This window comes from Phocoena phocoena, chromosome 16 (assembly GCF_963924675.1).
Source record: "Phocoena phocoena chromosome 16, mPhoPho1.1, whole genome shotgun sequence".
NCBI classification, from domain to species: Eukaryota; Metazoa; Chordata; class Mammalia; order Artiodactyla; family Phocoenidae; genus Phocoena; species Phocoena phocoena.
Window position 1 is genome coordinate 9,421,872 of NC_089234.1, and position 24,473 is coordinate 9,446,344.

General features: G+C 49.0%; 1 protein-coding gene across 3 annotated transcripts in view; it reads right to left on the reverse strand.

Moving 5' to 3' along the window:
• The window catches only part of LOC136136462 (transforming acidic coiled-coil-containing protein 2-like), a 74,785-nt gene extending 51,205 nt beyond the window's left edge, over positions 1 to 23,580 (reverse strand). For 2 of the 3 annotated variants that reach the window (XM_065894632.1, XM_065894633.1), the window contains exon 1: positions 23,351 to 23,418. In XM_065894632.1, the coding sequence (XP_065750704.1) occupies positions 23,351 to 23,418 (68 nt within the window). Of the gene's footprint in view, positions 1 to 23,350 lie in introns of all 3 variants that reach the window. The other variant, XM_065894634.1, reaches the window with a different exon arrangement.
• Positions 23,581 to 24,473: the final 893 nt, after the last annotated feature.

Below are 24,473 nucleotides of genomic sequence, written 5' to 3' on the forward strand. Positions count from 1 at the left end.
GGCTTCTGCATCCCCGGGCCCTGGCGATGCGTGGCTTTAGAGCACAAAGGGCCCCTGATCTTTCCCAAGAGCACAAGCAAGCGACAGGGAGGGTTGGACGCTTGTGGATTCAAGCTGCTGAATTCCAATGAGGTCTCCCCTACTTGCAGCTGCCCAGCTGGCACACCTGCTCGGAAGGGACCACCGTTCCCCACGGCCCCGTGCGGGACGCAGTGCGTGGGAAGGGCAAGGGTACACCAAGCCCCCGTGTGGTTCCTTGCCTTGTTTACCGTGAACTTTTCTGCATCAAAGCATCAGAAGCTACCACGGACCCCTAGAATGCCATTCACTTCCAGCACTTCCTGCATTGTTTTCATATTTTCACTCCCTCTCCCAGGAGCGGAGAGCAAGCTAATTAGAGGAGGCGGAGAGCAGCTTTTTAAGTTAGCTCTTTTCTCCCTATTCAGTTTCTCAGGGGGCTCAAAAACATTCCCAAGAGCAGGGATTTCTGCAGTCCCCCCACAGAGCCTGGACATAAAAATAAAGCAGCATTTCAGAGTCCCAATGCATAAAAGCAGTTCCCATCGGCTGCTTGATTATTTTTTCCTACCAAAAGAACCTAAAGCACAGGAAATTATTCTGCAAAGGCTCCACACTTTTAAAATGAAAAAGTAACTCATTTAATTTGCCAAGAAGCTGTATTAGAAAGAGAAATGTGCCATTACAGTCTGCCAAAACGACTCTAAATGGTAGGGAAATATATTCAGCAGGATATGCAGAGCTAGGCTCTCCATATAAGGAAATATGTAAATACATGCAAATACGATAAGGTATATGCACTTCCATAGTGTAAAGACATACCTCTTAATGGCCAGGCATGAACTATCATGACTTTAATTCCTAGCATGAAGAGCGTTCTAATAACTATCAAATGCTGAACTCTTTGTTACGTGTCAGGCACTGGACTAGGCCATCTGTACATTTCTCGAGAATCTGCAAAAACATCCTGCTGCTGGAGAGCAGGCCCATTTTACAGAAGACACCAACTATGGTTTAGAGAGGCAAATTACTTCGCTCGAGGCCATCCGGTTAGTAAGCTAGGGAAAGCTGGGCTCATATCTAGAACTGTCTGCCTCTAAAATCTGGGCTGTCTTACTACATCAGTGGCTTCCAAACCTTTTTAGCAACAGAACTATTTTTCCAAATGCATCTTACATGAAATTCCTATGCATAGAGAAAGGTCGTATTTCACTTATTATGTAAGCTCAAGGTATAATATATTCTCATTATAAAGTCTATTATTGAGAACAATTAAGCTATTTTGATGAACTTGAAAATTTGACACTGAGGGTCGGGGATGCCAACTGCAGCATTAGATCTGTTAATTCCTCTCCTGGCTGCGCATTATTAAGAAGAGTCCCAGGGACTTCCCTGGAGGTCCCGTGGTTAGGACTCCGTGCTTCCACTGCAGTGGGCCCGGGCGCGAGGCCTGGCCGGGGAACTAGGATCCTGCAAGCGGCACAGTGCAGCCAAAACAAGAAAAGAAAAGAAAAGTCCCGATACATACCGATGAGTTAACCACAAACAACACCTGTTTTTAACAGCTTGTCCTGTGACCATGGAACATTCTTTAATAAGGCAGATAAGACAGGAGAGCTACCTAACCGGGCAAAACCAAATTAATCTATCAGCACAGGGCCATATGCTTGTGGCATCCAACACCACACAGTGTGTGTGTACAAAGAAAGATGGAAATGTGTAACCAAGTGCGGACACACCGTGCTGGGTGCTGAAACCTGAAGTCTACCAAGCTCCCCAGTGCGCTGGTAAAGTTTCTAAATATCTTTTCAAATACTTTTCTCAGATTTTGGAGAATCTCTATAGAGTGCTGAAGCCCACAGAGCACAGCTTGGAAACTTCTCCTCTGTACAACAACGAATACGGTCCCTCTATAGATGGCACATTGTGTCAAAACAGTATTTTATGGCAACTGTCCCCAAAGCAAGACAGCCGGCAGAATGTAGAACCCCGAGGCCTATTAACCTATATTTTTGATTTGGTTTAAATATGTTTGTGTTTTACTTCTATAAACTACAACAACAAAGTAGTATAAGATCACTCACATAATATAATAATAATATAACACAGTATAATATTAGTATCATATATAAGTAGTTAGTATAATATAATTAACATATTATAATATATACACATACATACATACATATACAAATACATGTGTGAATGTGTATCTATAAATAAAACGTCAGACCCTTTTAAGAGAGAACTATAAATGCAGTTTTCCAGCACATCATTAAACGGTTACATTTTGCTTAAGTTTTACTAAAGCTAATTCAAGGGCTTGGGAGAATACATTTTAGAGACCACAGAATCTTCCAACTTTGAAGCTGGTGGAAAACTTAGAGACTCCTTCCTGCTCCAACACTCTTATCACGTCTTTTTAAACAGGTGAGGAAACTGAGCCCTGGAGAGCTAAAGTGATTCCCAAGGCCACCAGCCCATTCGTGGCAGACGTTCTATAGAACTGGGCTTGCCTGCAGGAAACACTGACTCCAAATAACAGCTTTCTTTTCTAAATATAATGTCCCTCCCACCCTGGAAATCTAAAGTTACCTATACTTACAGGTTACCTGATTATCAAGACACACTGTGTGATTAAGCGTTGCTAAGGTGGAGGGGACGTTTCCACGTGCGTATCAATTTCCAGATCAATTCCTCAGAATTCCAGTGTACAGTTCCCACTGTGAAAGTGATTCGGGGGACACAGGTTCTTGTCACCACCCACCAAGAGTGAAAGGACACAGTGTAGGCACTTGAGAGGTGGGGGGCTTCCCAGGACACGAGCCCCAGCCTCTGAGCTCCTCGTGGAGGGACCACATGAGCGAGAAGTGAGCCCCTTCTCCTCCTACCCACCCCCTCCTTGAAGACAAACCAAGGGAAAGGCAGAGCACTGGCCCAAAGCCCCGACTCAGGGAGGACGGCTCGAATCCTCCAGGTCAGAAGACCACCGTCCCGCCCGAAGACAGAGGGAGACCTTCCGGGAACGAACCTGAGCTCTCGAGAGATCAGACGTCTCGTTCATCTCTGCAGCTCACGTAAGAGTCGGATGGATTTGTGAGTGAGCAGATATCTTTGAAACTGATGTGCACTAAATTCTACTCGTCAGAACATTCTGCTGTGAGAGCCTTGTCAAGAAAAGCTGTCTCTGCCCCAAACACACACACACATGCTTCCCTCCTGCCTAAAACAACTTGGCCGGACTGGTCATTTTTTCGGGCCAACTGAAAAGGGCCTTTCACTTTAATTTGTCCATCCCGGACATAGAAAAGGGATTGCTCAACAGCATCGCTCCTCAATATACAGGTGAAGGGAGAACGTGATTTCAACACAACCAAAGGCTGGCTGGGATGCTTCTTGGACTGTCAGGTGACTGAGGGGCCCACGGTCAAGTGCTGTCTCTCACGAACACAGAGCCAGCTCTGGCAAGCCAGGCAGCTAGGATTTTCAGCCTGACACTCTAGGGAAAATCAACATAGATGCTAACACACGTATCCCAAGATTCTTGGCACCTAGCGTCTGTCGGGCTATAAGCCAGGTCCATTTTCAGATTCAAGCAGCTTTCACTTGGTGGCTATGTTGAGACGTCAGCAGGGTTCAAAAGGCACTGGCCATCAACTTACTGGCCACCTCTGGGTTAGGCTGCTGCTCCAGCAAGAGAAATGCAATCACAAAGGGAAAGAGTATACATACATAGAGGAGTCCCGCAGACCTGGTGATGGCCTGTTGTAAATTGACTATAGTTGCAAGAAACAGGAACCGACTCAATAACTAAAAAATGGAATTTATACAGAAAAGCTATGGTGGCTGAGGAGTCAGATTTGAAGAAATAGGGAGGAGTGTCCAATTGGCCCACCTTGGATCGCAGGCCCATCATTTAGCTAGAAGAGGGTAGGGAACCCTGATAAATAAGCAACCCATCCAGACCCAGTGGAATGGGGGAGACAGAATGTCCCCCAAAGAAATCAGAAGTTGGAATGGATGGTATGCAGTCCATCAGCTCTCACGACACTATAACTACGTCACTCACTGTAACCGTGTGACCTTAGGCAAGTCACTCGACCTCCCAGGCCCTTGGATTGTTTGTCCAATAAGTGGGGAAATAACTGGAAGGATAATACTTCCTCCATATTATTACGGCTCCAAGTCTGCCCTTGGCTTCTAAGCAACAGAAATTTGGGGGAATGTGATTTGCTAGCCAGTTAAGTCTTCTATTTTATTTGGTCTTGCCTACTGAGTTGGGCATGAAAGAGAATCTGGAGGCCACACACAGCACGGGATGGCTGTCCTGCCAGGTGGTCCGTGGACACAAGTGCATCCATGAGAATGTGGACACTCTCAGAGTCACACTGAGCTGGGCCTCATCCTTCCCTCAAGGTGCACACAACCCACGTCTGCCAGGGACAGGGGTGAGGGCTCGGTGTGGCACTACACACGTGTGTGTACACGTGTGCCCGATGAACCCCCCCCGCCACACACACACACACACACACACACACAGAGTTAGCTCTGAAATTGACTTAACTGCAATGACACCGGAAACTTCACAAAAGAGAAGTGACTCTACTGGCTGCGGGCCTCATTGCAGGCAGTGAAGAATCAACGCTGAATGGGCTCCGGACTCGTGATTCCACAGATTTGTAACCGCATGGTGTTATGCCTTCCTGGAGAAAGGCCAGACTGAATCAAGTCTCAGGAGAAATAAAGAGACAAGGGACCCAGATGGCCCTTTTATGTCCTGACCTTCATGCTGATACTCCTGAAATCTCATCTTTGTAGCCTAACGGCTTGCCTGAGTAACTTACATTGGAATCTTTCAACTCAGATTCTTAAAAATCTAACTGGATATTGATGGATGCTAGCAAAAAAACGATAGGCAGATAAATAGCACCTATAAAGACTAAGTGGTAAAAGAGACAGAAAAACAATAGGAGAGGAGGCAAAAACTCAAACAGAGCAGTAATGTTTGGCCACAACCACCAGGGCTTTTTCTAGCACCTGGCAAGTAACAAACCCTCCCTCAGAACCGCATACTGTTAATGAGGGTGGGTGGGTTTGCAAGTACAGTCAGGAGAGTTCCAAGCTAAGTGGTAAGTAGAAAAACAGCAAATCAGGGACTTCCCTGGTGGCGCGGTGGCTACGAATCCGCCTGCCAGTGTAGGGGACACGGGTTTGAGCCCTGGTCCGGGAAGATACCACATGCCACGGAGCAACTAAGCCCGTGTGCCACAACTACTGAGCCTACGCTCTAGAGCTCACGAGCCGCAACTGCTGAGCCCACGTGCCACAACTACTGAAGCCCGTGCACCTGGAGCCCGTGCTCCGCAACAAGAGAAGCCACCTCAATGGAAAGTCCGCGTGCCGCAACAAAGAGTAGCCCCCGCTCGCCGCAACTCGAGAAAGCCCGCGCGCAGCAATGAAGACCCAATGCAGTCAAAAATAAATAAATAAAATAAATAAATTTATAAAAATACCCGAGCAAATTAAGGAATATAGTATGAGCTTATTTGGGGTACAATAATTATATATAAACATAAACAAATACACATAAACACATGTATATTTACATACACATATATATCTATGTAGAGATGGTCCAGAACGCAAGGAATTGAACACAGCTGGGACCTGATTAGCTGGATGTCCAGAGTGACACAATATAAGAGAAGGCGCCGACAAGGAGTTTGGAGAAAGCAGAGTGGCAGCTAGAATGCAGCCAATCCCCTCTGCACAGTTCAGGGCAGACACGCCCACGTGGGCCAGCCCCCTCCAGGCTCTACCCGCAGGAGTGCAGCGGGGCCACCCTCCAGGTGCTGTCACAGCCTGCAAGAAGCATCCGTCCTGCATCCAGGGCTCACCTGCCACACTCAGCGAGCATTCTTCTGATTTCAAGGTGGTTTTCCAGGCAGGCACCTGGGTACCAGGATGGGGGTGCCCCAAGCAGGGGCCAATGTTTTACAATCAGTACCTCAGAGCTTCCTCATCCAGCCTCTCACGTGATCCTCACAACAAGGGAGGCACGTGGATTTCACTCCATGACTATTTCAGCAGGACCTGTCAGGTGCTGGGCACCTGGGCAGCTGAGTCAGACAGATCAGCTCCCCATCTCGAGAAGCTTGCGTCCTCCTGGGTGCCCAGGAGGAGAATCCATAGCCAAGTGGCTCAGCGACTTGCCGAGGGCTCGGAGCCAATACCAGAGCTCGTGTCTTCCGTCTCCTGTCCTAACCCAAGTACCGTCCTCCACGTCCCAGAGGCTCCTGGACGTTGACAGGCTAGACTCCTCATTTGCAGATCAGTCTCTGGTACATTTGGGTGCTGTCAGTTTCCCAGAGCATCCTCACCTCCAAGGCAAGAGATCAAATGGAGTTTCTGCGTCTGGGTCCACGACTGCCTGATGCAGGGTATCCAGCCAGGCCAGCCTGGGTCTCCTGCCCTACTCACTCCCTCTCCCCTTCCTTATGGCCACACTTAACCCCCTCCCCCTCATTCAACCAGTGTATGTCTAGGCACCCTGGCCCTGGCATCCTGACTATAGTGGCTTGAGGTTCTTAGAACCTACAGGGAGTGATGAGGGGAGGTCATGGGCCACTCAGACCTCTGGGGTCAAGAAAGTGGCCTCTGTTGGGGGTCAAGTCAGCCCCTGAAGTCTGTTACCCTCATCAATCACATCCTGGGCAAAGGGTAATATCATCACAGAGTCAAGGGAGACTGAAGTGCTGACATCCCAGGACAGACTCTTTCAGGAGGCCACAGGATTTCCGCTTAGCAGAGAGCAGGGGCGGCTCTGGCCTTAGATTCCTGGTTCCCAAGTTCTTTAGATCCAAAGTGTCCTCACCTGAGTGTCTGTCTCTCTCTGTGTGTCTATCTCTCTGTGTCTCCATTTCTATTTGCCTCCCTCCCCTCCTGTGCGTGCGTGCGTGTGCGCACGTGTATGTGTGTCCCCTCCCTTGCCTAGCTCCCCCGCCATGCCATCCCCCTCTCTAGTCAAAACAAGAAAAGGAGCAGTGGAGGCTGCCCTGCCAATTTGATTCCCGCACTTTCCATCAATAACTTAAAGCTCATGCATTTTGACTTCATAAAATTCTTCATTTATAATCTTACCTTTAAATTGGTCCTTTAAGGCTTTGCAAATTATTGTTAATAATGGCCACTGGAGAAAGGACTTGAGGGCCCTTACTGCATCAGGCATTAACATCCCTATACTCACCCCTTGTAATGTTTCACTCAGTATAAATACATTACTGAGTCACGCTGAGAAGTCCTTGTCCTTAACAAATACATATACACCTTACAGGTAGATTTCAACCAGCTTGTTAAAACCTGAGCATCCCAGAAAGCATGGCGAGTTCCTTGTGAGACCCAAGCAGCTGGGATTATTAACGGAGCAGGAACCTACAGATTCTTGTTTGTAGAAAAAGGTTTTTGTCTCCTTGGCCTTCCCTGGGTTCCAAAGAGCAGACTCAAGCAGTTACTGATTAGGAAGTGAGGGAATGCAGAAACAAAGGAAAAGCAGTAAAGAAACAATAGTTCAGTGATAAAACAGAGTCCTAGTTCCTCCTGAAGGTATCAATATACACAGAACAAGTGGACACATGTTTTGCAGGAACCAAGACCCTCCCGGGTGGAGGATGGTGACTACACACTGACCACAAGTACGCAGACCCCAGACTGGTTGGAACCAGAAGGTTGATGATTGAGATTCCCTAAACGTCATCCTGTCACCTCACCACCAACCAATCAAAAGAAAGTTATCCACCCTGCAGCCCTCACTCCAAATGTTGCCTTTAAAAATCCTTCCCAGACTTCCCTGGTGGCGCAGTGCTTAAGAATCTGCCTGCCAATGCAGGGGACACGGGTTTGATCCCTGGTCCGGCAAGATCCCACACGCCGCAGAGTAACTAAGCCCGTGCTCCACAACTACTGAGCCTGCGCTCTAGAGCCCGTGAGCCACAACGACTGAGCCCGTGTGCCACAACTACTGAGCCTGAGCTCTAGAGCCTGCGAACCACAACTACTGAGCCTGCGTGCCACAACTACTGAAGCCCGCACACCTAGGGCCAGTGCTCCGCAACAAGAGAAGCCACCACATGAGAAGCCTGTGCACCGAAACGAAGAGTAGCTCCCACTCGCCACAACTAGAGAAAGCCCGTGTGCAGCAATGAAGACCCAACGCAGCCAAAAATAAGTAAGAAAAAAAATCCTTCCCTGCAAACCTTTGAGGAGTTCAGGTCTTTTGAGCATGAGTTGACCATTCTCCTTGCCTGTCGCGCTGCAAATAAATGCTGTACTTTCTTTTACCGCAATCCAGTGTCAGTAGATCGGCTTTGCTGCAAAGCAGGCGAGCGGACCCAAGTTCAGTTCAGAAACAACACCCTCCTGGGGAAGAGAACAGTGACCTTCAGCGACGCATCTGGAGACCCCGATGCTGTGACAACTGAGAACATGCTTCCAGAGTGGGTTTAGATTTTGCTATATTTCACTTATCTGGACCAATACGTCCCACAGCCTCTCTCTGCTAATCAGAAAGATGAATTCTCCAGAAAACCTCTTTCCCAGCTCTGCTAAGTGAATGACAACCTGCGGTCCACTGTGGGTCTCAATGAGCCTCCATCGCGATGCTGCACACAGAAACAAGATGTACAAACCTGAACTCGGGATGGGGTGGCCAGGATACTTCTGTAAAAAAAAGTCTGACATTTAGAAAGTTTGAAAAGCTCATTTTCTACCACCGTCTGCAAACAGCGCTTCTGTATAATAAAGAAGGAGCAGGATGCCAATCTTGTGTCCCTTTCTTTCCCATCTCTTTACATGATAAAAAGGAAAAGAACAGCTGGTAAACAGGAGGCCAGTTGCAGAGTATAAGTATTGTTCAATGCCTTGAAAACACGCTTTTCCCTGAAGGCACTGCCTGCCTCAGTGTGTTACCGTGCCCTCTCTCGTACAAGACGCAGCGACATCAACCCAGTCTTTGACCTACTTATTAAAAATTCTGAACTGATAAAATCTAAGTGAAAGCACTTTCTTTGTGTATAAGATAGGAATTTATGATTCTGATCATTTTGTAGATGAACAGAGCGCAACATTCACCAAATATAAAAAATGAGATCAACAGATCTGGTTCTAAAAGTCCTGCTCTGTCATCTGTGAGGTGAGCCACGTGGGACAGTTTCTGTAACATCCCTGGGCCGCAGTTTCCCCATCTATGCAGTGCGCGTAGTAGCGAGTAACAGGTGGTGGTACCACCAGCCATATGGGGTTACTTTGAGGAGTGAGTTTATACCTGGGAAATGCCGTGCACAAGCCCAGGCAGTTCGAAGGCATTTACTCTCTCCAGTCCTTCAAGTGTTAAAATTCTACAACCAAGATTATTGTATCCATCACCTAAACATAATCAGAGAAACACTAAGCATAGTCATCTTTTCTTTAAAGCCCCCTGTAGTCAGAGGACAGCTGTACCAATGATTCCTGAGTTTTCTACAGAGCGATGAGAAAAGAGTGTGATTTTCTTGTTCTTCCCACACACCTAACAGCAACCCCCGCCCCCAGACACGTACGGCTAAAAGGGCTGTGGGCGAGGAATTGTAAAATTAAGCAAGAAACTTCACTCGACTATTTACTGAATTAATTCACAGCCACTCAGAGAGAAACTATAATCAACAAAACAGAAGTTATAGCCCCTGATCTACGTTTTTAAAAGGTCTTTCTGGCTGCTCAGAGAACAGCATTAGGAGCAGGAGTGGGAGGCGGGGGGGGGGGGGGTGGGGGGGTGAGGAGATGATCAGATCAGCAAGGAGATAGGAGAGTCCAGAAGGGAGAAGATGGGGCTCAGACTAGAGGAGGGGCATGGACCAAGGTGGTGAGAAGTGGCCAGATTTGAGGTGCTAACATGTGAGAATTAAGGAGCCAGCTGTCAGCGGTGGAACTGAGATTCCAAGAGCGTTTTCAAAAAGTTTTGGCTAGGGGCTTCCCTGGTGGCACAGTGGTTGAGAGTCCGCCTGCCGATGCAGGGGACACGGGTTCGTGCCCCAGTCCGGGAAGATCCCACATGCCGCGGAGCGGCTGGGCCCGTGAGCCGTGGCCACTGAGCCTGCGCGTCCGGAGCCTGTGCTCCGCAACGGGAGAGGCCACAGCAGTGAGAGGCCCACATACCGCAAAAAAAAAAAGTTTTGGCTAAATATAAGCATTTATTTTTACTTGCACTATAATTGATACAAGGAAAAAAATAGTTTTTTCTCAACTCCAAGAGACTCTGAATCATCTTTTACACTGGTTGATTTAATAATAACAAAAATATCGCAGTCATCATCACTGGTTTAAATATGACAAAGCTGATAAGTAACCTCATATTTCAGTTACGTATAACAAAGCTCCAACGAACAGATAAATTACCCACATCAAACAGACAAACTGTCTCAAGGTTAAGGGATTTGTGACAATAAGCCAATTGGGTTAAAATAGACTCTCAGAGCTGACCTTCTTGACAACAATCAACTCAATTTTATGATAAAAGGAACAGAACATGGTACAAATCTGACCACAGTCACCTGGCTATTTCTCTTCATCTTGCCTGCAAACCCAGTTACTTATAAGCATGCTCCAGCCTCCATCCTCACTTATTTTTAGGGCAAGATGTTAAAGGCCAGCTTTGTGCTCTGTTTCTCAAATCTCTTGCATCAAAGGCTCAAAGTTCTCCAATTATCTCAAGGTTCCTGCCATTTAAAAGTCATGCTTCTGGTTTCAGCTGAAAACCTTAATGTAAGATGAATTAAATAATTAGGGGCTTATCTCTTCTTGCCTTTATTTGTCACAGGACATGGGAATGGATTAAGCATAAGAGATAAGAAAAGGAAAGAATCAGGAATTTCACCTAAGTCTTTGCTCACAAAACTGGGGGAAGCATGAATGGAGAATATGATACATTTTGCCCAAAATTAAGATGGAGAAGCTCTGACTCTTGACATTCCACCCCGCACCTCCTTCAACAAGCAACACCAGAGGGTCTCACGGGCTTGGTTCAGGTAATCATCATCATGGCCACTGAGAGAACTGGCCAGCTTGAGATCAGACTCCTGGAGGAAACCCCATCCACCGGGTCCTCATTCCACAGCCTCTAAGTTCAAGTAAATAGAAATCTTACAACAAAGACATCAGGGATGGAAAATGAGCATCTCCGCCAAAGAATGCAAAAGTACTCAGATATGGAAAAAATATCAGACACTTCCTAAGCACCATTTCAAGACGGAGGCCCCACAAACCCTCAATTTCTCCCTTAGACACTATTTTCACCCCAGGCCTTGGAAGCAATGCCTCAGAATGAGCCAGAAGGAGAGCGGGAAGGGGAGGGTATGTGTCACTCAGAACAAGGGACTCCACGGGCACAAACACTGGATTCTGAGCCCTTAATAGATGCCTGTCTGAGATGAGCTCACCCATCTTATCACAGTATGTCCAGTGCTCTCCGTCTTAGATTTTTTCCAGGTCCCAGATGAGAGAAGATGCAGACTCACTTCCTGACACATGGACACACTGTCAACGCGCAGCTTGGGGACCTCGCAAAGACACGGGATGCTGCTCGGTCATTTCCTCACCCCCACTGCACACTGAGGTCTCCAGCCCAGTGCCTAGGATGCCCATGTGCACGGCTTGGGGGTGTGGCATTGGCCTCCCCAACAGATGTGGGCTCCCTGCAGGCCGAGTGTGGCCGCTGCATCACCTTGGCCCCCAATTCTTCATGTGTAGCCATCATTCTATTACTTTGTTCCCTTCTATCTTACAACTTGACTGCTCCAACGTCACGGATTTTCATCCCCAACTTCATTTTTTACCAATAAAAGGTTACATCTGGGTATGGGGAAGATATTTCCCAGGGCCCCTGAGATTTGGGCAATCCGTATCATCTGGCAAGCCTGTACCCAAACACCCCCGCACCTCTGGTCCCTTCCACCCACCACCAGAGGCATCTAAACCCTGACTTTTAGAAGGAGTGGTCACATTTCGGAGAAGTGGGAGAAAATCAGTACCCAGGAAATTACAAATATCATGTCATGTCATGCCATGTCATAGTATATATTTTGAGCACAGATTGGGAAATATAATATATAAACCTAAGAGAGTGAGCTTAGAGAACGAAACAGCAGTATTAGAGCACCCCCTTCCCAGCAGGCTGGTTCTGAGGTTTAGCATGTTCTTTTCCACATTCATAAGCACGAAGGGGTTTTCTTGTTGTTATAAACAGTTCAGACAAGTGATATTAATGTAGTCTACTACATAATGTATTGGCATTGCAGGGTTTTCTTCAGTAGATTACATAGGAATTACGCTATGTTCACACAAACAAAAAACCAGAAACATTTCATAGATCATTTCTTTGTTTTGTTGTTTTTGTTTGTTTTTTTATTAAGACGTTACTTTTTAAGAGCAGTTTAAGGTTCACAGCAAAACTGAGGAAAAGATAGAGATTTTTCATATACTTACTATTCCCTGCCTCCACACATGTATAGACTCTCCTATTACTAATATCCTCATGTAGAGTGGGACATCTGCTACAATTGATCAACATAAAATTGACACATCATAATCACTCCAAATCCACAGTCTACATTACCGTTCACTCTTGGTGTTTTACATTCTCTGGGTTTGGACAAATGTATAATGACATGTATCCATCATTATGTCATATATCATTTCTTTACATATATTCTCTTAGGTGGAGAATTCTTCTGCAACAAGGAGGGGGATGGGGTGTTAACCCCATTTCACGGATGTCATCACTGAGGCTCTGAAAGCTGACGATCCTGAGGGCACAGACTGAGCCGGCAATGCCTCGTGCCCAGGAACCTAGGACAGGTCTGCATTGTGTGCGGCGGTCCACTAATTGTTTTTTAAGGCGGTGTTTATTAACTCCGCACTGTTCTTGACAGTGGAGATGGGCTGCTTAGTGCTGATCTGGGCACACTCACCCCTCTTTATCTCGGGAGCAGCTGGGTCACTACATCAGCACCCCCCGCCCCCGCAGTGTCAATGTCACCTGACTCTCTGGTCCATGTAAAATATGCAGGTCACAGATATGGACCCGTTTCACCAGCCAGAAAGACAGAGAGGAAACGGAGGACTTTCAGTCAGGAGAAAGACAGGTGCCGAAACACCCGGGAGTTTTCCCAGGAGCAGGCTCGCCTCCCATGACACCCCCGTTAGGGCCCGAGACACAGGCTGAGCTGCTGAAGGTCAGTTCATCGGCCAAACAAGGACCGGGGCCCAGAGGACCACCCCTCCCCTCGGTCTCCTCACTTCCCAGCCTGGTCCCTGCAGGCAGCACCAGAGGCTGCACAAAACCCCAGCTGCTGAAAGCCCCTTAGAGGCATCAAGAGGTTAGAGGGGCAGCCCCAGGAGGAACTCACCTACTGTAGGTCAAAGAAGGTGAGTCTAAAAGCCACAAACTCTGATGCTTTAGGCTTTTCAGGTTTTTGTCCAGCTTTTTGGACAAAATGGGAGGAGATCCCTTTCTCTAAGCCATCCTGACAATTACCACCTGTCAGTTATAGGAAACATTTTCCCTCTTTTCTTTCTTTCTTTTTTTTTTTTTTTCTTTGCTCTGGACCTTTTTTATTTTTTCAGTTGAAGTATAGTTAATTTACAATGTTGTGTTAGTTTCAGGTGTACACCAAAGTGATTCAGGTATACATATACATATATATACATTCTTTTTCAGATTCTTTTCCCTTACAGGTTATTACAAGATATTGAATATAGTTCCCTGTGCTATACAATAGGTCCTTGTTGTTTATTTTGTATATAGTAATGTGTAACTGTTAATCCCAAACTCCTAATTTCTCTCTCCCCCGCTCCCTCTTTTCTTTAAATCAGTTTGAAGTTTTGGTTTTTCACGTGCCAGCGAAGGTGCCTAGCTGAGGCCACAGTCAAAGCCCTTCCGAGGAAGAGACACTGAGGCTGGAATACCAAAGGGTCCAGCCTGACCCCGGCACCACCCCCCCACCCCCAGCAGCTGCCTCCCGAACACCCTCTGGGCACTTCAGCCTTTTCCTTCTCCCCCAGGAGCAGAGTTCCTTGGAGACTAATGTTGTGAGTGATGACCTCACTCCCCCAGCAGCAGTGTCCTCCAGGAAAGTGTCTTCAGGGTCAGTCTTTCTCCCCTCGAGCATTAAAGGAAATGAACACAGTGACAAGATCCTCTATGAACAAAGTCGGGCCAGGAAATTCCACGCAAGACCTACGTGTCTGCAGATGTTTTCCCTAAAGTAAAGCCAGCCTCTCCCGCCTTCTTCCTGGAGGGAAAATACTTCCAGACTGCTTTAGGCATGTCCCTTTAAAGCAGATCAAAGAACGATTAGCAAGTCCCACCAGGGCCTTGACAAAGAAAAGTAACTCTCAGAAGCTGGAGCCCCCTTTGATCCAGACTGCTTCTGAAGTCCCAGAGACCCAGATCTGATCCCCATTAAAGGCGAGCTTGCGCAGGGTGGGGGGAAGGGGGCGGAGCTGCAGAAAGCATGGCTGCTCCTGGGCGGGCAGCCACTGACAGGGTTGTTGGCAAATCTCAGTGTGATTTTCTCCCCCAGCATCAATAAAGAGCGGCTGGGTGTTTAATAAGTGTTAAGCTCAACCTAGACGAACTTCAGCTACCTCCCACTCGGATAAACAGGGTAAACCCCCACTTCCCTTAGAAATTGACCTCTAGAACATCCCTGAGATGATGGAAGGAATCAGAAAATTAAAAGACACTTCAGGGCAAAGACACAGGCTAAGACTCAAGGGAGGGCCTGGACCAAGGGCCCTGTCAGTCATTTTTATCCCCAAATAAACTATCCACTACACTTCCTCAGCGGGGAGAGAATTTACAGTCTAAGCTATTTCACTGCCCTGGGAGGACACCTCTGGTTTAAGCTTGCCAAATGATATATCTAAATATATTTTTTAGCAAATTGAAAGTTAAAGGGAAACGATTAAAATGACTACCAAGGGCTTCCCTGGTGGCGCAGTGGTTGAGAGTCCGCCTGCCGATGCTGGGGACGCGGGTTCGTGCCCCGGTCCGGGAAGATCCCACGTGCCGCGGAGTGGCTGGGCCCGTGAGCCGTGGCCGCTGAGCCTGCGCGTCCGGAGCCTGTGCTCCGCAACGGGAGAGGCCACAACAGTGAGAGGCCCGCGTACCGCAAAAACAACAACAACAACAACAAAAATGACTACCAGACTCAGTTTGAATAATAACTAGCAGGAAAGGCCCGAGTGATAGTTCACAAATGACGTGCTCATGGGATTTAAAACTAACTTTCTGTCAGGAAAAAGCCCCCTGTGATATCTAAGATCCTGATGTTTCCAGCTCTAAAATTCTCAGACTCTGCAACTCCACAAACACCTTGAAGGAAATGAAGCTGGGATGTTGACCGCAAACTGGGCCCAGCAGTTGGCCTTAGCTGTCAGTCCCATAAGGACAAAGAGATGCTGGATCTGCCTGTTAGCAGGGCTGGAGCAAACCCTGGACAGAAGGGCCACCTCCACCCCTGCCTCCACCCCACCATCCCCGGCCCAGAGCCAGGAGCTGCTGCTGCTTCCATTTCAGGAGAAAGCAGAGAAAACAGTGAAAGCAGCTAACGCAGAGAAAACAACGCTTCTAAATAAGGAGGGTTGGCAAGTACAAAACCTGTGGGAAGTCCACCTCTCCAACAGGTAATTTATCACACAGAAATGGGATGCACTGTGCAGAAGGCCCTAGGAGCCGCTTTCTTTTGCTAGGGCAAAGAATGAGAGAACAAAGGGAATTCGCACCTCACACTGTCCTGCCCCAGCCTCATAAGCCTCTGCACTGCCTGCAGCCGCTGCCTCATCTACCCAGCAATGAAGGCGGGGAAGAGACCAGCTGAGAGACGGACAGAGACACCCTCAGGTGCACAGAAGTTTGGGAGAAAACAGACGTCTGAGAGGAGGAGCGAGCCATGCAGGAAGGGAAGGAGGAGGCTGCGGTGCGTGTCCAGCTGTTACCTGAGTAACCTGTAGCCTGCAATGCATCCTGGGATATTCTGCGGGAGCCTTTAGGCAGGGATGTGCTTCCTTTAACCCGGGGCTCTGGCAGGATCCTGTGACGCTACATGGTGGTGACTGGCAGGCCAAGGGTTGAACCAGCTGTCTTCCTGGGTCAAGTACCACAGAACCTTAGTGCCTGGGGTCCACCCGAGCCTGTTCTGGCCCCATCAAGTCCCCAACTGCAGGGTCCCTTGGCATAGCTCAGTGTGGAGCTGATGGGCCTAGGATTCTTTTTGCTAGTAAGACATTCATTCATCTGTTCATGCATTCATTCATTCAACAAATGATTTACTGAGCACCTACTATGTGCCAGGCACTGTACTAGGTACGGGGGACACAGGCATAAAAAGGAAAATTGTGAGAGACTGTAATGGAAAAGAATATGAAAAAGAATACATGTATGTATAACTGAATCACTTTGCTGTACAGCAGAAATTAAACACAACACTGTCAATCAACTATACTTGAATAAAATTTAACTAAATAAATAAGTAAATAAAAAGCAGCAAAAAAAAAGAAAAGAAAACCAAGGAGAATGCCCTCATGCTGCTCACATTCTGTTAACAGTTAAAGGGACAAATCAAACAACTCCACATTGTGCTGAGTTTTACAAAGAACTCAAACAAAAGAATGATATACTGAGCTACAATGTCCAATACAACAGCCACTTACCATACGTGGCTCTTTTAATTTAAATAAAATTAAAGATTCAGTTTCTTGGGTGTACGACCCATATTTTAAGCGCTCAGTAGCCACTAGTGGCTAGCGGCTACCATATGGGACAACACGAATTATAGGACCTTTCCATCGTCACAGGTTCCACCGGACAGCACTGGAGAGTAAAGGCAGGAAAACCTGCCGAGAATCAAAGCTGGAGAAGGAGGCGGCCATGCCAGCGTGGGGCAGAAGGCCTTCTAGACGGCTTACAGCATGTGCAAAGGCTCTGGGGCAGGTGGGTATTGCATGCTCAAAGAACTGACCGGTGACCGGTGTGCTTGTAGGCCCCAACAGGAGGGCCGAATGTTAGACTAAAAGCAATGGGAAGCAGATACAGGGAACTGTTTAGAAAGAAGGGAGGTGAGGGAAAAGGAAAAACAGGACTTGACTACCAGGTTTCTGGTCAGAGCAGCTGGGCGGTGAGGTGCCATGTGCTGAGATGGGGAACTGGCGTGGAGGCTCGGTTACTTCATAGGTACTTTTTTTGTTTTTGAGATAAGGAAGGTCATCAGTTCTATTCTGGACAAGTTAGGCCTCACCGCCCCCTGAGAGACCCAAGAGGAGATATAAAGTAAGCAGCTGGATAAGTATGGTGCTCAGATGAGAAGGAAGGATATAAATGGGGGCATTCTTGGTACATAATAGTATTAAATCCATGCGCATGGATGAGATGTCTTAGAACAGAGAAGGTGGCCCAGGCCGAAGACTTGAGGACCCTTGTGTTGATAAATGGCCATGAGGTAATGAGAGGAGGGGACACGGGTCCAAGCCCTGTATGATCAGGTGCCAGCAAAGTAAAACTCACTGCCTGTTTCTGTAACTAAAGTTTAACTGGGACACTGATGTACTCACTAACTGTCCGTGGCTGCTTTCACACTCTCACAGAAGAGTTGTTGCAACAGAGACCATACAGACTGCAAAGCCTAACATGTTTATTGTCTGGCCCTTTACAGAAAAAGTTTGCCAACCCCTTAATTTAAGCCATGCAGTGAGTTCAGTCTCCTTACCTGTAAAATGGGGGTGGAAGTACTTGCCTCATCATAGGAGCAATGATATAATGTGTCTATCATGGGAAACACCTGAGTCTACTCAACAAGACCAAGAAGAAGAGCTTTTCACGCTTGGCTTTGACACTGCAGCATCCAGCTCTGTTTCCATGTTTGGCAAAAGCAAACAGCACCCACCTGCTCTCTAGAAACAACCGCTAAAGTGAAGTTGTAAACATAAACAGAACCAGTGTCACCAAAGCTACCACTTCCAATGCAGAATGGATATACACGAGCGGTTCTAAGTCAGTTCTTTATGGCCAACCAGTCTCCCGCAGACTCCCGTCAACCTGAAGCAAAAGCATGAGTCCATCAACAATTGGCTTTCATGGAACAATTGTTTACAATGCCTAAGTCCTCATCATTAATCTTCGGGAGAGAGAACGGAATTGTTCAACATCCTTTGCCTACCCCCGAACGCTGCCCCAGCTCAGGCAATCCATCTGGCAGGAGCAGCCAATCATATTTCAGGCTACAGTGGTTCCCAGGCAACCAAAACTATAGCCACTGAAACAGGCTGTAGATGACAGAAAGAAACATGAAGATGAGGACAGAGCGTCGATGGGGAGAGTGCCCCGAATCCACTGACCTGGATGTAACACCTGCCACGGTCACTTCATCTCCCAGTCGTAGCTGCTCACCCTACCATAAGCAGGTGCCCTGTGCCAGTGCCCAGCAGAAAGGCGTGGCATGACCCCTTGGACAGTTGGCAGCTACCTGGAAGGCCTTGGAATGTTCTTGCCTTCTGCTCACCTTAGAGAAAGCCAGCAGATAAGCCCTACAGAGAAGGTAGTGAAGGGCCATTCTTCTGGACCCAGGTACCTGGCCACAGAGCCCACGCTGGATATATTCAGAAATGATAACCAAGGAAGAACATCTGCTATGGACTCAGTGCTTATGTCTCCCCAAAATCTGTACACTGAAACTCTAACTCCCAACGTGATGGCATTAGGAGGTAGGGCCTTTGGGAGGTGATTAGGTCATGAGGGTGGAGCCTTGTAAGGGCATTAGTGCCCTTATAAGAAGAGATACTTGAGAGCTTGCTTTTCTCTCTCTTTCTCCGTCTCTCTCGTTCACTGCCCTGTCATGCGAGGACAAGAAGACAGCCGTCTGTAAACCAGGAAGGGGGCCCTCACCACACACTGGCTCTGCCGACACACTGATCTTGGATTTCCCAGCCTCCAGAACTATGAGAAATAAATATCTGTTGTTTAGGCCACCCCATCTGTGGTATTTTTGTTATAGCAACCTGAACTAAGATAGCACCTTTGGGACTCAGGCAACTCCCACTCTACAGACAACTTTACAGCTTATTCGGTTTCGGGGGAAAAGAACTACTCATCATTTTGTCAAATGATAATATCCAAAAGTGAAATCTGCTTCTAGGAACTGAGAAGCCCACATTCAAGATGCTGTCATTTAAGCTAAATGACTTAGCCAAGGGTCGCCTTAAGAAACAAGACTTTGAAAGAGATCCAATGAGAAAGATCCTGCCAGGAGCCCCAGCAGCCCTTTCGGGACTTCTGAGCGGTTGACATGCTGGTAATTTTCAGGCACAGAGCGTTCCTGCTTTTGCCACTGTCTGGTGCTTTTGCCTTCTCAGAGTCTACACAGGTGGAACCTCACCTCTGAGAAGCCCTAAGAGGCAGGTGGGGCAAGGTCAGAGTCACTGGACCCTCTAAGCAGCTCCCAGATTGAGAGACAGGATGGGGAGCCAGCCACACGAGGATGGAAGAGACCAAAACTCTACTTTCCCGTCTGCGAACACAGCTGCACGAAGAGGTGCAACCCCTGTCCTGGAACCACTGAACCTGGTGCAGGTGGTGCCCAAGGCCTCTCTGGTCCTGGCCACTGTCTTGGCTCTCTCTCTATATATATGCCTTTTTCTAATTGTTTTTCTTTTTTTTTGGCCATGCTGCACGGCATGCGGGATCTTAGTTCCCTGACCAGGGATCGAACCCGTGCCCCCTGCAGTGGAAGCTCGGAGTCCTAACTACTAGACCTCCAGGGAATTCCCTCTCAGCTATAATTCTGATCCCATCTGCATCTCACATCCCAGCCCAAACTCATCAACCTTCCCCCAAACGCACTCCCAATCCCGTTTCCTTGTTTTGGCAAACAAGGAAACCATCCTTTTCTTGGTCATCTGAGTATAAACCCTGCACTTGTATTCCCCACTGTCTTTAACCTTCCCTCCCCTGTCTCATCAATCACCAGGGCAGTCATCACTTCTCTCCATCCATCCTGGCCCTCCTATTTTGATCCTCACGGGTCTACACAGGCATGGGTTTCCCTATTTGTGATGTTTTTTAGAGCCCAGGTCATGAGTGGTGCCACAGACGAAGCAGGCTGAACTTTCCCACAGAACAATCGCTTTCACTCTCAGATGCTAATGGCCCCTGGCTGCCCCTCGGTGGCCAGGGTGTGGGAATTTGCAGGAAGCTGAGGAAGCCCCCGGAATGAGGGTCTCTAGCTACACAAAGGACAAAGTACTTAATGCTGCAGCGGAAGAAGGGCACAGCCAGCGGGTCTAATCAATAGACTCAGACCACATTTACTCAAGTACTTCCCGTCCCTTTCCTGTATGTGTTTCCCAACCGTCAGTGCTGAGAAGTAAGTGTTTTCTGTGGCAGAATTCTCCTCTCCCTGCTACTCCTCTTCTATTCGGAAACAACGGCTACTGTCACTACCAGAACTTCTTTCCCAGACAAGAAAGCAGCAGCTAGAGAAGTGGCCAATGGTTTCTGAGGGACCAGGATGGAAAGACTCACCTAGCTCAGGGCTTCCCCAACTTTTCTGCCTAAAAATCATCTGGGCATATTTACAAATCACTGGTTAAAATGGAGATTCTGATGGAGCCGATCTGGGGTGGGGCTTAAGATTCTGCCTTTCTAACAAGCCAGGGGAAGCTGATGCTGCTGTTTGTGGACCATCCCGGGAATAGCAAGGGACTGCAACACTTGAACCTCAGTCCCCCTGCCTCACCTCCCAATCCCATGTGCCACCCTCCAGTCTGCTGCTACACCCCAAGACTCGCCATCTTCCTCCTCCTTCCTTACCCCACTGCACTCCTGTACAGAATGAAGCTATCAGCTGGGGCCACAAAAGTTGCCCAAAGGCACCCCAACCTGAAACCAGAAAGAGAAATCCTGAAACTAAAAAAAAAAAAAAAATGTCCTGCAGGGATTTCCAAATCATCCCTGTCTTCCTCTGTCTTTTGGTTTCACTCTTACACACGGGCCTCCCTTCATTTGATCTTTAACAGGGAACCACCAGAAAAAAAAGATATAGATGTTCGGTTCAGATACCAGTTGTCATGGGCTGTACCTCGTGGCAGGCGTGCGCCGAGTTCATCTCCGTCCCTGCAGCCCTGACAGCATTATCTTACAGTGGAAGCGTCTCTTCTGCCATGGACCATATGCTACGCTGTCTTGCGTATTATCCATGTGCCTGTGATTTTATGTGCATGGAAACGCATGCTATTGTGAAAGACACGAACCTGTGCAAAAAGGGGGTACTCTCTTAATATACTTTTTTAAATCTCTAGACTGGAAATAAGCGAATCTGTAGTAGGAAAACAAGCCCCAGTTATTCAGACATCAGAGATGCGATCTTAGAGAATAGTTGCCAGGTATGGCACCAGCCCCAAGCATTTCCACTCTCTCCATTTTTTCAAAACAAAAATGTTAGGGGATGGAGGGTGGGATTCTGTTTAGGAGTAAATATACCATCTTAAAGATCTCGATTTAGAGACATTTCAGAAGTCGCACTTCCAGGGAAAGAAGACTCAGGCTGGCACATATGGACCAGCTCACGCATGCAATATTTGAGAAGCAGCTTCCATCACGATGTGGCTATTTGGCCTGGAGTTTTACTTAAACACCACTTATTCCCATAGGGTAGACTTAGGGGACCTTAGCCAAAAAGGCAGCTTCTACCAACAGAATCTCTCCCAACTCAGACCTCAACCAGCAGAATCCTGGTCATTTATTAACGTAACTGGGAAAGAGGGAGGGGATGCCAGGGACGGGGAAGCTGAATTCCCAATGGCTGAGGAGTGTATTTTCCCAAACATACGGTCACATTACCTTTTCCAAGTCTCTCTAAAGCTTTTAGACAGGTTTGAGCCCTGACATCTCACTAGCCAGCTAGTGCCCTTTAACTAAACACAGGCTGAAACCGTTCTTTTAGGCTTAGGCTCAAATCCTGTGTGGTAGTACGTGATTTCCACGCATCTAACAATACGACACATGAACGAAAAACAGGGCAGGCAAAGCGCAAGGCTCACGGCACTTAAAATCCTCCAACACGACGCGCTTCCATTGTAAGATGATGCTTTCTCGAGCTACGGGGAGGAAGACAAATGATCGGTGCACACCTGCTCCTTAGCGTGGTTCGCTGCTGAAGAGCCAGAGCCTGGAAAACCATGAGGCTCACTCAGCTTAGCATTACATCACCGCGCTGAGCCAGCTCCTCATTGAAACCCAGGAGCGGGGACGAGTGAGGAAGCCCCACATGGCACCCCATCCCTACTACAACACACAGACCAATCCCTGCAACCCTTTAATCTACACATCCGTGGCTCCCGTGACCACTTGACCGTCCCCACCCCTGCATCCACCAAATACTCCTCTCTGAAACACATTCTTCTCTTTGGGAAAGGAGAGCAGGCAAGGCTGGGATGTGGAGGCCCGCAAGCCTGACCTGCTGAAATACAGCTCGGCAGCCAGATCTATTCAATAAGCTCCAGGCATGCCCGGGGTAGGCAATGGAGACGACCGTACAGAAATGGCAATCCTAATAAACACCCAGCCAGGATAAAGGCCACTTCTGAGCACATGAGCTCTGCGGTTTAGAGAAACGATCGGATTCCTGGATGGATGCACAGTCAAATGCTGCCTCGACCGATGGACCAACGACAGGACCCTTCAGCTGCCTTTACTAATAATAGCAAGAGGCCTTGTCATCGACAGCGTTCACCAGCGAGTGAGTGCATGGACGCTCAGGCTAACGGGACTGAACGTATACCAGCGATGCTCCACTCCATCCGCCTAGCCACGTGAGTGGCTGCCCCTAAACTGGTCTGTCTCCATGGGCACAGCACTGCCACACTCAAGGATTCTTCCCATGAGGCCCCTGTTGAGGCCCGGCTGTTCCCTTGCAGGAAATACCACTGTGCCGGGGGTGCAGAGTGAAGACACACAAGAAGCCCCCAGTCATGCACTGGGCTGCTCAACAACCGTACAATTCCAGGGGGTCACTTCTGCCCCCGGCAGTATCCTGGGGCTGCCAGATGCCCGTTCCAGAGGGGGAACTAAATGCTAGAAGGGGGAGCCACCAGGTAAAACCATGCAAGGCTGCCTGGAGAGAACGGCGGGGCCAGTCCCAGCTCCGGGCTGCCAGGGCATCAGGAGAGGGGGCACTAACAAAGCCCTGGTAGCCTCTCCTCCTGGGGGGACGGTGGGGGGGCCTCCAGGGCGGCCCGGCGGAGCACTTACATAGCCTCGGAAGCCTCCAGGTTCAGGTCGCTGGCTGGGACTGGCTGCAGAGACTGCGACCCTCCCATCCTCGCTGCGCCCTGGCGAGCAGGCTAGCCGCGAGTAGGGCCAGCGTCCTGGCACGATTCCTCCAGCGGGAGCCCGGGGTGGGCCGGCCGGCGGCCGGGGCTGCTGCACTGCAGATGGGAGCAGCTGCTGGCATCCGGGGCGGCGGCGGCGGGGAGTTGCGGATCGGGGCCCGAGCCGGAGCCCGGGGAGCGAGCGCCGCGGAAGTGTGCGCGCGAGGCTGGCCGGCGCGCGCCTCAGTGTGTGCGCGAGTGTGGACGGCGCGCGCGGCTCTGCCGGGGCGCGCGAGTGTGAGTGTGAGCGCCGGTGGGGTCCGAATGGATCTGCTCTCAAACCCCCCGGCAGCCCGGCTCCAGTGTACGACACGGTGATGTCATCATCACCGAGCAGCCCCCGACGCCTGGATCTTCACAAAGCTCCACCGCTGGCTCCGGAAACGGGGCGAAGACCCTCCCTCTACACCCAAGTCGCCTCCCCCAGCTTCCCGCAGCCTCGCCCAGACCGCCGGCATTGTGTGGCTTTGAAATGCAAATGCACTGCGGGCTGGGGAGCGCGGGGCCCCAGGAGGGAGGGGCGTGGTGGTCTCGGCCAGGCTGACCACAGAGGGAGTGAGGGTATTCTCATTCCAGCTGGCTCATCCCTCCAAGGAAGGAAGTGGACTCTCCCGATGGCTGGGAGAGCAGGTAAACAGGCTGCAGCGGGAAATGTGCAAGACGTGTGCAGTATCCTGGCGGCTTCTGCCTCCTTCAGGCCCGGTGGCCAGGCTGGCGCTGGCTGAGGCCTGTACCAGGGAGATGCGAGGGCCTGGCTCCCCGCCTCCCCACCCCTCGTGAACCTAGGCCCGGCCTCCAAGGACACCTTTTGGGGGTGGGGGTATTGGGGGAAGAAAGAAACACAGCGGCTACAGAGTCTGCAGCCCCATCTTTGGCCACCAGATTAGGGCTCCACAGAGAAGCCCCCGTGCCAGGGCTCGTCCTAAACCATCAGAGGCCAGGCAGGCTGCGAGCAGCATGTCAAAAGCCCCTTAAGGCTAAGGCTGCACAGGGAAAAGGCAGCC